The sequence below is a fragment of the Grampus griseus genome, assembly GCF_964374135.1.
Source record: "Grampus griseus genome assembly, chromosome: 15".
Classification (NCBI taxonomy): domain Eukaryota; kingdom Metazoa; phylum Chordata; class Mammalia; order Artiodactyla; family Delphinidae; genus Grampus; species Grampus griseus.
In genome coordinates this window covers 20615548-20628034 of record NC_139009.1, presented here as the reverse complement: position 1 = coordinate 20628034, position 12487 = coordinate 20615548, and the positions used below count along the sequence as shown (strand labels likewise).

General features: G+C 58.8%; 1 protein-coding gene across 1 annotated transcript; it reads right to left on the bottom strand.

Annotated features, from left to right (window-relative positions):
- Window positions 1-89: 89 nt before the first annotated feature.
- On the bottom strand, window positions 90-7532 carry EMILIN1 (elastin microfibril interfacer 1). Its single transcript, XM_082672352.1, has 8 exons — window positions 7257-7532; window positions 6190-6315; window positions 5508-5728; window positions 2437-4356; window positions 1961-2077; window positions 1556-1573; window positions 1259-1396; window positions 90-813 (listed from the first exon to the last, which is right to left on the bottom strand). Exons 1-8 carry the CDS (start codon window positions 7424-7426, stop codon window positions 476-478), a joined length of 3048 nt encoding a protein of 1015 aa, XP_082528478.1. The 5' UTR covers window positions 7427-7532; the 3' UTR covers window positions 90-475.
- Window positions 7533-12487: the final 4955 nt, after the last annotated feature.

The window sequence follows — 12487 nt, the reverse complement described above, 5'->3', positions numbered from 1 at the left end:
TCCCCTGTATACGCCTATCTACCCCTGAACACATAGTAGAGCAGACAGCTTGTTTAGTTTTTTTTTTTTTTTTTTTTAGAAAACCCAAGTGTCTTTATTCCTGAATAGTTTAGTATGGCGGTGGGGGCTGGAGCCCCCTCGAGAGAGTCCCGGAGCCCAGGGATTCGGCCTAGAGGCCAGTTGGGGGAGCAAAGTGTGCGAGGATTAGCTCCTCCGCAGTCCGAGTCTTGCAGGGACGGCGATCAGGCCAAAAGTCTGGACGAGGAGACCCCAGAGTCCCCGACCCGGCGCACTCCGACCGTGGGAAGGACGCTGCTCTGGGCGCCTGCGCTGCTGCGGCGGGTACAGAGACTGCAGCTTGCCCCGGGTCGGGGCCCCGTCCCAGGCGAGACGCCCCGGAGCCCACCCCCACCCCACCCCCGCTGGCTGTTTGGCCGGCGTAGACACTTCGGGCCGGTGGGGCCCGGCTCCCTGTCTATGCCTGTTCTAGCTCCAGGTCCCCGTAGAGCAGGGCTCCGCTGAAGATGGTGAGCGGTTCCTCCGAGTGCGCCAGCTGCCCCATGACCAGGTCGATGCAGACCGTGTCCCCGGCCTGCAGCGGCAGAATGAGGCTGAAGACGCCTAGGGCGCCCGGGCTGGGCTGGCTCTCGGCCACCGGCTTATTCTCCAGGCCCTCAGGCTCGTAGCCACCGGAGTCTATGCGGGCCACGCCCAGGTTGGAGCGGGACAGCACGGCCTCCACTTTCTCGTGCCGGTGCCCAGTCAGCACCGCGCTCAGCAAGTAGCGTCCGGCTATAGGCGCCGTGAACACGCCTGGGGACAACAGTGGCAATCAGGAGGGAGACAGGTGGCAGGGGCCGTGAAGGTGTCCGGGAGCCCTTGCAGAACTCCTGGACTACGTGCGGAGGGACCCTCTGGGTCTTTTCACCTCTCTTCTACTAGAACTCCACGGACGGCAGGGAAACCAGTGTTTTGTTCATTTCCCCATCCCCAGCACTTAAAACAGTGCCTGGGCAAGAAGAGGCCCCCATAAAGAGCTGTGGAATGATCGGCTTTTCCCCTCCCCGGCTTTTCCCCTCCCCACCTCACCCCCCAGTCCAAGCTGTGGTGAGAATGAATAAATGAAGGAGAGAATAGGGGTCTCCCCAAACCAGAGAATGAAAAGACTCAGCTTGTCTGAAACGGCAAGAATGGGGACATATCACTGCACAGCCTCCCCCATTCCCCCCAGTGCCCAGCTGCCCACTCCCAGGCTTACCAGTCTCTGGATCATAGTAGCCCCCATCGTTGAGCAGGACTCTGTCAAAGGGCACTGTGCCTGGTTCAGAGCGGGGCAAACTCAGGGCAGCTGAAAAGGCCACCCGGGGCACAGAGGCTGCTGGTGCCCCCTCTGCTCCTAGGTGGGGTAGGGAGGGTGTCAGAGTGGACGCTCAGTGCAGGGCTGCCCAGCCCCCTTCCCCTCCTGGGTCTCTACCCCCAGGGCTGTCTGAGGCCTTCCATCCTCCAAATCCTAGTTCAGTTCCCCGCCCTCCAGCACTGAATGAGAGGAACTTACCCTGTTCACCTTGGGGACCTGTGGGAAGAAAAAAGGGAGCTGTGAGAAGTAGGGCAGCTCTCGCTAAGTCACTCAGCAAACATCTGCTTTCCCACTGTGCTAGGTGCTATGCAGACTCCAAAACAGAACTGGGCGTATCAAGAAAAGGAGGAACAGATAGGGTCCATTCTGTTCAACCTTATAGGCTCAGGCATCGTCTTCAACACAGCAGTGAGGCCACCACAGCTAACTGGCCAACACAGTGACTATCCTAGCTCCTAGTCACTGTCAGCCATGTAGCAGCCCCAGTTCCTTGCCTCTTTCCCCCCCTTCTCTGTCCGGTTCAGAGTAGAATGTCAAGCCCGGGGCAGCCGGGGTTGGGGCTGGGAGTAGCCCTGGCTGCAGCAAGGATCTCAGCCCACATACCTGGTGGTCCGATGGGCCCCTTTTGTCCATCCTTGCCTGGAGGTCCCGGAGGTCCGGCAGGGCCTGGGGGTCCCTCTACCCCGGGAGGCCCTGGTGGCCCAGCCTCACCTGCAGGACCTACAGTGACAAAACTAAGTTGAAGGAGAGCCATAAAAAGGAGTTTCCAAAGGGTGGTGGATCCAGGGACAGGGTGATGGGCCCCTCGCTGCCCATGCTGGGTACCTAGCCGACAGAGCAGCACCCCTCCTCCACCCACAGGCCTGTCTGAGCCGTCAGGGGAGGGCGGGGAGCTGGGACCTTGGATCATCTCTTGTGGACAAACCAAGCCCTGGGACAGAGGTGGATCTGCAATTCATGCTGGGCAGGGCAAGGAGAAAGTGGATGAGGTTAAAGCTGGGCTGTCGCAGGGTCAGGGGAGGAGAAAGAAAGGACTCGAAAGGAGTGCCCCCACCCCGTGCCTCCTCTTGCCCCCTCACCAGTGAGGTCCTTCAGACTGAGCTGGTGAAGCCGGTCCTCCAGGAGCAGCAGGGAGCTGTTAAGGGCGCTGAGCCTCCTGCCCAGGCCGGCCTGCCCCCCTAGCAGCTTCTCCAGCAGGGCGGCCTGTGTCTGGCTGGTGCTGTTGGTTTCCCGTAGCCCAGCCCAGAGCCCAGCCACGTGTCTGGAGAGGCCTTCGCGCAGGCCCTGCAGTCCCCCGGCCACCGTGTCCAGCCGCTCACAGACTCCCTCCAGGCGGCCCAGTCGCCCCTCTAGGCTGGGGCACTGGCCGGCCTGTGCCTGTCCCTCTTCCAGGCCTCGGAAGCGCTCCTCACTCTCTGTAGCGTGCTCTGTGGCCTCCTGCTGCAGCCTGTTAATCTCAGAGATGATGCGGTCCTTGGTGGCTCCCAGGTCAGCCAGATCAGCACCCTGGCCCTCCACTGTGGTCTGGAGCTCATGCAGTGAGTCATTGAGGGAGCTGAAGGTGAGAATAACCTCGGAGAGCTCTCCCTGCAGGGCCTGGAGGGCTGAGCCTGAGCTGCCCCCGAACACACTGAAGCCATCCAGAGGCCCACGGCTCGGTCCCCCAACACCCGGGCCGGCCCCAGGGCCCCGTGCGGGCAACAGGGGGCAGGAGCAGCGCTCCACACCATCCCGAAGACGGCCCAGCTCCTCCTGGACACCACCACAGGCGCCACAGCCCTCATCCCCACGGGCCTGCAGCAGCCCCTCCAGCTGGCCCAGCCGCACCGCTGTGAGATTCAGCTGCAGTGCGAACTCTGCAGCCGTCTCATCCAGCGCATTGACCCGACCCTGGAGCTGGCCCGCGACCCCTTGCAGTCCCTCCAGCGTGGCCTGCTGGGACTCCCCAGCTGCTCCCAGCTTGTGCAGGCCTGAGCCCACCAGCTGCAGTTGCCCCTCGCTGTCCAGCACCCTGCGCTCCAAGGCACTGAGGATCTCGCTGACCTCGGAGCCCTGCTCGCCTGGGGCCCCAGAGCAGAGCTGCCCACATGCCTGCACAGCCCCTGCCACCTGCTCCTCCAGCAGAGCCAGCCGCCCCCCCAGCTCCCCGCTCACGTTGGCCAGCAGCCCCTCCAGCCTCTCTTGTTGGCCCCGGGCAGCAGGCAGCCAGTGGCCCAGGCCCCCGGGAAGCCCCCGCCAGCCCTCCTCCAAGGGGCCCAGGGTGGAGTTGAATCGGTCCTCCAGGCGAGCGAGGTGGGACGCTAAGCTGGTATAGCCTGGGGGGTGGCCCCCCTGCCCAGCTGCTACTCCCAGGTTGGCGCCTCGCCGCCCGCTCAGCACTGTCACCGAGCCAGCCACCACATCCAGCCTCCGCTCCAGTTCAGCCAGTCGCCGGCCCAGCTCTGGAGGGCAGCACTCCGGAGCGGGCCAGCGGCCCAGGGCCTGCCCAGCGAGCTGCCGCTGCCGCTCCTCCACGGAGGCCAGTAGCTTCTCCAGCGCTCGCAGCCGCTCCCTGTCCTCCTGCTGCTGCCGGCGGAAGCCATCCAGCCCCGCCAGGCACACAGAGCAGGACTCCTGCAGCCGCTGCTCCAGCTCCCGCAGCAGCTCCTCGCTGTGGCCGGGAGGGGCCGGGCTTGGGCCCAGAGCCCTGCTGCCACCGCTGCCGCCACCACCGCTGTGATGGGTGTTGAGATGGCCCAGCTCCTGGTCGTGGGTGGAGACGCGGTTGTCCAGGAGCTGCAGCTGCTGCTGTATCTCGCTGAGGGTTTCGTGCACACCGGGGCGGGCAGCTGCATCTGCGGGCTGCTGCCTCCCATTAAAGGCTATCTCCACAGCTCTCTGGACGTCTTCCGTCAGGCGCCCGCTCAGTCCCTGCAGGACACCCCGGAGGCCCTGCAGCTCCTTCGTCAGGCTCTGCACCTGCTCCTCCAGCTGCTGCACCTTTTGTGACTCCCCAGGTCCTGGCAGAGAGGGGAAGGCATAAGGGCGAGGGGCGAGGCCTCAGAGCTCAGTGCCTACCTCCTAGGTCCTGCGCTCCCCAGCTCCAACAAGAGGGCAGAGGTCCCAGCTGATGTGGCCATTCCTTAGCTGCATGACTTGGGCAAGAAAAGATGGTAGGAAACTCCATTCACTGAATGCCTTTAAGCCACATGTGTACCATGGCTCCTTCCCGCATCCAGCAACTCCATTGTGCAAATACCATTAGTTCTTCCCATTTCACAGACTGGGAAACAGAGGACCAGAGAGGTTAATTAACTGGGCCATGGATTACAAGTTTAATAAGTGGCAGAGCCAAGTTTCAAACCCAGGTCGTCCATCAGACCACCAAGGCCAGGTCCTTTCCACCTTCCAGAATGCCTCTTAACTTTATGGAAACTGTTCCAACATCTGAAAAAAGGGAATGACACTAGGTCCTTCCCTCAGGGTGAGTGAAATGCGGACGTGGGGTAGGAACCTCTCCACAGCACTACAGGGACAAACAGGGCTCTGAGGCGAGCTGCGGGGGATCTGGCTGGATGGTCGGAGAATCAGCCAGAAGTTCCTGTTTCCATAATTACAGCACAGCTATCTCCCTGGCAGGCAAACACAGCACATCTGCAGTGCCGGGCAACGGGGACTGCTGCATTCTGGGACCTGTAGTCTCCAGAGGCCACCGAGGGGCCTGGGACCTGTAGTTGGCTGCAGTGCATGCTAGGACTTGTAGTCTCATCTGTCTATCCCCTTGGACCAAGCTTCTCCAAGGAAATCCCCCTTCCTCCGCAGCTGTTCCCAACTAGGAAGTATCTTGGCTACACGTGGGCATGAACAAGCACATTCTCTTTTTCTGCCTTCCTTTTCTCTGGGTCTCCACTCAATCTCTCTTCTCTGTCTCACACACACACAAACACACACACACACACACACACACACACACACGGACACAGACATATTCTCCCTCTCTCTTCTCTCTCTCTCTCTCTCACTCGCTCTCGCTCTCATGCATGGGAAGGGATCTCATTAACTCCCTTCTGTCCCCTCTTCTGACCTGGAGCAGGGGTTCCCCGCAGCAGCCTGGCCCACGCTTCCCCCAGCACCGCCTTCCCCTCCTCTCCCCAGCAGCTCCGGTACTCACCTTCCCCACCCAGTCCACTCAGGTGGTTGCCCGCACTGGAGCCCGAGAGGTTGGGGCGGGCGGGCCGGGGCCGGGGGCGCGGCGTGGTGGGTGCAGGGCCCAGCGCCGGGGCAGGGCCCTCGGCACAGTCATCGCCCCCGTACCCCTGGCAGCACCTCCACTCCATATCCGTTACTGTTTTGTAGGCCACACGGTAGCGAGGGCGGAGGAAGCTGCGGTACCTGGGAGAGGCAGAGGGAGGCCTCTTGACTCCTCCCTGTCCTGTAGTGATCCCGGCCCCTGTCCTCAGAGATGAGCAGCCGCTGGTGGACTAGACCTGTCCCTCAGGCTGGGTCCCCCTTACTGACCAGCATGTGGCCTTGCTCAGTTGACAGTTGTCAGCGTGTTGGCCAAGGGCCAAATCCCTACTCTTCCTCCCCTTGTCCTGTGCTGGAACTTTGAACAACTCTCCTTGACTGTGACCCAGCCCGGAAAAGGCGTTCCAGGGGCTGGCAGGGTGGTCCAGGTAAGTTTGCCCTCAGTATTCCACCAGCCAAATTGCTGCCTCAGCATCTCCTCAGCTGGCTGTGACTGAAGCCCCCGGTCCTGCCCCTTGCTACCTGCTTGGTACAAATGCCCCCAGTTGGCCGCCCTAGCCCAGCCCCAGCCAAGTGCACATCCCTTGGCAGGGGGAGGTGCTCACATGATGCTGTGGGAACACTGGGGCTGGCCCCAGCCACAGGGCTGGTAGTCAGGCTTGATGAAGGTCTCCACTCCATCCTCAAGGACACAGCTCACTGTCCGGGTCACCACGTAGGCACACCAGTTCCTGCAGATACAACCCCACGTGGGCCCAAGATCCAGAGACACATACCCCCAAGGAAGGCCCAGGGGGCTACCAGAGGGGCGGAGGGAGGGTCAAAACATGAAGGGCCCCTGGGAACGGTGGGAGCCAGGGCTTTGGCAGGGGCGGCTCCCCGCCCCCCCACCTTCCTGTGCAGCAGGAGTCAATAAAGACTTTTCAAGACGGGGACAGGAGATGTAGATGCAAAACCACAACCACGAGATGTTGATCCTCGTGGCTGGGGGCACGTGGGGAGCCTCTGAATCCACACATTCATTCGTGTCCCTCTGTCTCAACCCCCAGCTTGGCGTGGCCTGTGTGAACCGACCGGCCAGGGCCCCTGGTGATCCCCTGGATGCTGGCTTCCACCCACCACTCAGGGGAGAGGACGGGGCAGGCAGGGCTCCAGCTCAGGGTTAAGGAGAGAATAGGCCATTGATGAGCGCTGCCCACCTTGGGGCTCGACGTTCTACACTCTTGGCCCCATTCGCGCCAGTCTCTGGTCCGTGTCGGCTGGAGAGCCACAGGGAGCAGAGGAGCGGCGTCAGAAGCGTGGGTTACTGGATGGGGCTGAGGGAGCCCTAGAGAGGAATGAGAGGTCTGCCGAGAATCCCAGGCTGGTATGCAGCTGGCGGCTGGCAGGAAGGCCTGGCTGGTGTCCCTCAGGGTAGTTTCCCTGGGCGCCTAACGTGGAAGCAGATCTCCCTGAGGTTGGGGGGGGACCTAGCTCTTCAGGGGGCCCTGGAAGTGCCCTGAAGGAAGGCGGGCATGTGAAGAGCACCTGGCGGATGGGTTTCCTCTTCCCCCTTCCCTGCCCCAGGCGGGGACAGCCCAGAAGAGCGGACCCAAGGTCGGGGCCAGGATACACACCTTCTCACCCACCCTCCCACCTACCTCCAGCCTCGGGCTGGGGCCCAGACTCTTACCTGTGGCGGCTGGCAGGCCGGGGGGCACTCTGGGCCTGGGGTCCCCCAGGGCTGAGGGCCCCGCCACTCCCAGTGTAGAGGCTGTAACCGCGAGGAGGGTAGCTGGCCGCCCCCACGGCTGTGGTCAGCAGGCAGCAGAGGTAGCAGCTCCAGAGGGTTCCGGGGGCCATGGCGGGGGCGCTCCGTGGTGGCCCTCAGAGGCACATCCTGGCCTGACCACCGGCGCCTCTGCCTGGAGCGGGGGACGCCGCGGATCCGAGGGACAGCAGGTCCTGTCCCCAGCTTCCTGCCAGCAGCCCCCAGCCGCACGCCTCCTCCTTGGCCGCCTGGCCTGACCCCTCTCCCCCTCCTCTTTCCTCCTCAGGCTCCTATCTGTCCCTCCCTCGGTTCCTTCCGCTCTCCTCTTCTCCACTTCTGAGGGGGGTTTGTTCTCTGTGCCCCCCGGCCTCCTGTGCCTGGTCCCTGGCCCTCTCAGATGCTGCTTCCTGGGCCTCCACCCCCTCGCCCCAGCTGGCCCTCCTCTGGCCTCCCTATCGCTTTTCCCCAATGACTGGATCCTGAGGGTGACAGGGCTTTGCCCCTGTGGCTGCTCAGAGGCGCAAGAGTGGTTTCGGGGCGGGCCCTGGCCTCCTGCCTCTCTCTCTCCCTCACTCCCCTCCCTTCCCCCCTGTCTGGCTGGCGGTCCAGCCTCCCCCTTCCTCCCCCCACCTCTCCAACCATCGTGCGCCACATCTGCTTCTTGTTAACTCCGGGAAAGAGAGAAAAAAAAAGGAAAAACAGAGAAATGTGGAGTTGCCCCCGGGCTTGGGGCCAGCCTCTCAGACGGGCCACATGGAGCGGAGCTGGGGCCTGAGCTGGGGAGGAGGCCCAGGGCTGGTCGCTTAGACAGGGAACGGGAGCTGGAGCCACAGCTCTCCTGGGGCCAGGGCAGGCCTACCCCGGGAGAGAAGGCCTGAGAGAGGAGCCCACAGGCGAGAGGTGGAGAGGAGAGCTGTAAAAGGAAGAAAGAATCGCAGGGCTCAGCAGGACAGCCACTCACCATCTAGTCCGGCTTCCTCCTTTCATAGATGTGAACATTGAGGCCCAGAGTGGGAAAGTAACTTGTCCAAGGTAACACAGCAAGTCAAGAGCAGGGCTCAGATTAGAATATAAATGGTACCCAGGTCAGTGGCTTGCGAGGTAAAAGGAGGAGAGGAGTGAGGGCTACTGGGCCAGAGAGGAAAAGGAGAAGGACTCACTGAGGCAGGCAAGAAATTCAGAGAAGCCAGAAGAATCTGGAAGTGGGGAGTAGCCTTCTGTCAAGCATGGGGAGGACATGGGCAAGAGGAAAAAGGCTTTCATTCTCAAAAGGCCAGGTGAACATGGGTCTCAGACTTGTCTTGGAGAAGGTCAGCCATGAGTGCGGGAGGGGAGGGAAGGAGGGAGGTGAGTAGGGCCCGATGTATTTAGCCTGAAGGAAGTCACTCCCTAGAGTGGAGCCAAGTCTGGTAGCCTCTGAGGCAAGTAAGGAAGTTGACTCAACCACCAGCCTGCCCATAGACTCTGTCAGAATCTGTCAGCCGGCCCCCCTCACCATCTGGCCCCCAGCGTTGTGTTCTGTACAGGTCTCCCTGCGTGGTGGGCTGCTTGGGAGAGCCAGGCAGCAGTACTAGACAGAAAGGAGGCGAGAGCCTGGTGTGTGGGCGCTGCGGAGGTGCCTGGGTAGCAAAGGCACGTGTAGGACTCAGTAAGGAGTAGCTGGTCCTGCTGGGGAACAGGACACAAGCGCCCGACAGAACGAACACAGGGCAGGACAGACAGAAGGCCAGATGGATGCTGTGCTCTGGGTAAGAGGAGGGGAAAGATAGCTGGCTGCTGTGGGGAGTCAGAGAAGAGCTATTGGAAGAAAGAGAATCTGATAAATGTGGTAGTGGGGGGAAGTAAAAAACAGGGACGGGGGGAGGGGGAGAGATTTCAGGTTGGTGAAAGCGGTCTGTCTCAGTTTCCTCATCTGTAACATGAGAATAATCATAGTTCCCTCCTTCCTAGTTTCATGTGGATTAAGTTAATCCATGTGAAGCATTTAGAATAGTGTCTGGCATGTGGTAAATGTTAGCTCTTCTTTGTGTCAGGAAGTCAGAGAGGTTGATTGTGGAAAAATCAGGGAGAGGTTCAGATGACTGGTTAACAGCTTGGGTTACAAGTTTTTGAGTAGGGGGTCGATACACACGCAGAAAGAAGATATTCTTGGCAAGAGCAATGGGCAGGGTGTTAGGGCACAAGGATGCTGGTTCCAGCTCCTCCTCTAAATAGTGTTATCACTTTGAGCAAACCCCCTGACTCCACCGGGGGTCTGCCATCTTTCTGTCATCTCAGGTCCCTTCCAAATTCTACACTGCAAAGTGACGCAGACTTGGAAGGGAAGGCTGTGACTGCTTGGTGACTGCATGGGTAATGAGGGACCAGATGAAGGGGGACACCACAGAAGCTTCCAGGGTTTGAGCCAGCGTGAGTAAATCGAGAAGAAGAGCAGGTTTGAAGGAAAGAAAGATGACCTTCGTTTGGGCATCCTGAGTTTAAGATGAGAATAACACATCTCAATGGAAATAAACGTCCAAAGGAGATGGTTAGCAGTGTGGGTCTTGATTCTGGGAACCATTTGCAGGACAATAGTTGGAAACTATAAGAATGGATGCCACCAAATCTTCAATGTGAATCTGAGTGATCTACCTCTGACGTCCAGAATATGATCCTGATGACTGGAAGAAATGTTGGCGAAAAGACAGGATGGTGACAGTAAACTCTGGAACCATCAGAAATGGAAACCTGTGCCTGTTCCTTAGAGGTGAGGGGATTGGCACCTAGGGAGACTTGAAGGAGTTGGTCCTAGAAGGTCCTGATTTCAAAGTCGCTGTCAGTGGAAGGCAGCTGCTTAGGCCCTGGCCCTGGCCCTGGCCCTGGCCCTGGCCGGAAGCTCACTCACTTCCCCTCCAGGTGGCCCTGGCTGCTGCTGTGCGTTTGCTTTCTCTGCTCTTCCCGGTCTTCTCCGTTCAGGAGCTCCTGGCAACTTAAAAAGTCATCCCAGCCATCTTGTGACTACTCAGTTGTCACCCGTTCCTTTGCCTGCCCCCTTAAGTTACAAAATCTGTTGTATTTTAAGTGTGTCAAGTCAAAAATGTTGCCTTTGAAATATAATGGCGGTAGGTTGCATTTCATTTAGTCCTGTAATTAGGAGCCAAGACCTAGAGCCTGACATCAATGTTCAGAGATATCAAAGAAATCAGTGGGTTCACTGGGGCGGCCTGAGGTGTTGGGCAAGCAGGCTGCAGTGGAGACTAAGGTTAGAGGGAATGCAGTGGTGGCGGTGGTGTTGATAGGCAGCCACAAATTGCCAAAGAGACTGGAAGAGAATTCCTGAGACCAAAAAAGGCTAAGAGTCCCTCGGGCACTAGGACAAGATCTATTTTATAACCTCTCCAAGACAGATTTCCATGGGTCTAGTGCCAATGGGAAATCTTGGCTGTACCAGGCAGCTAACTCATTCAGTCAACCATCACTGATGGCGCAATGAACTCCTGTGCCTGGGGCCAGAGAGATAGGGGCCCCAGCAGTAAGGAGCATTTTATGCCTACCACCCTCGGTCAGAAGACTGAAGAGTGGGAGGAAAAAGGGGGGAATAATAACAACCGGGCCTTGGGTCATGCCAACCCAGATGGGAATTCCAGCTTGTGGGGACTCTTGAGCAAAAGTCCACTATGCACAAATGCACACTTTTTTTTTCCTTCCAACCCTTCCCACAGGTACAATACTTCAGGAGCTAACCTCCCTGGATGCAGGGCCCAGTGCCCCTTTTCCAGGTCTTGTTGTCTTTTCACTCCTGAGCCTAATCCTGACTATGTCTTCTGCTTTAAATTGTCACACTAATCACAGAGATTAAGCTCCACACATTCCCCCCTGCCCCACGTGCCCCCTAACCCTCTCTCTCCCCCGATTTCCCCCAGGATAAGGCTTCACTTGTCTCACTTCCCACGTACTTTTCCACCCAAGCTTTTTTCAGGAGTTGTTAGCTCTTAGCTGAGTCCAGTTTAGTCCTGGAGACCATTTTTAACTTGGTTAAAATGTTCCTCCAGGCACTAGGCCAAATGACCCATTCAAGGCTGATAAAGACTCGCTGACCTAGGCACAGGAAGTTCTGGGAGGTGAAGGACATTTCTGGATGGTTCTAAAACAAAACCTTTTCCGCTTTCCCCTGACCCTAGGACAACCTATTGAGTCCACAGTCTGACACAACAGAGTATGGAACAGAGGAAGAAGGATCAGGTGACAGTCTCTAACCATTTGCAGAACCTTGGTCAAATCATTACCTTCTGGGCCTCAGTTTCCTTCTTCATAAAATGACCTGGAAGGCCCCCTTCAGCTCTGAGAGTCTAGTTTACTCTGCAACTGGGTCAGCTGGTTTCTGGACAGCCTTGGAAGGCTGAAGCACTCCAAGGCCTTCCCTTATGTCATTTGCAGTCTAGAAAGTCTGCTTTCCAGGATCTAGTTGTGTTTCAACAGATCTAAAAGTTTGGTTGCTCTTGCATCTGCTTCAAATTTCCAGGAGATGCAAAGCATAATGTGTGTAATCCTTTAAGACCTAGACCCTCATTCTCCCAGAGCAGAGCTGGGAACAGACTGCTCACTGAGGGGACACATGAGGGAGTACATGGCTGGGATTTCACCGTTATGTGGAGGGAACATGGGGTTGGGATTCTAAACAGAAAACTTCTGGGAAATGGTGGGGGCTGCGTGATGAGAGGGGAGGCCGGGAAACTACAGACTGCTAAAGGCCGAGACCAAGCTTAGGAGTCACTGGGCTGGTGCATGGAGGACAAACTGCTGATGGTCCCAGGCCAGGGAAGCCCACTCCGGGCTAGTGCACCCTTAGCTCACCGTGCACACAGCCTGCCAGTCAGTCCCCTTACCCAGCTGTTCCAGCCCCATAGCAGCTCCTGTAGTTTTCTTTGGCTCAGAGAAGCAGAGGCGTCCCCTGAGCCCTGGCCCCCCTCTACCGCAGAGCAACTGGCTTCCATTACCCCTGACAGCTCCAGAGAAACAGCCCAGCCCCTGGCCCCAGCCTGGCTCAGTGCCGTTCCCTTTTATGGTGAAGCTGAGGGAAAGCAAGGAGGTGGGGGGGAGTAGGTTTTGGCTGGGCAGAGGGTTGTAGAGCCCCAGGCTGCCTCTCCCTTCACCAGAGACCCTCGGACATCTAC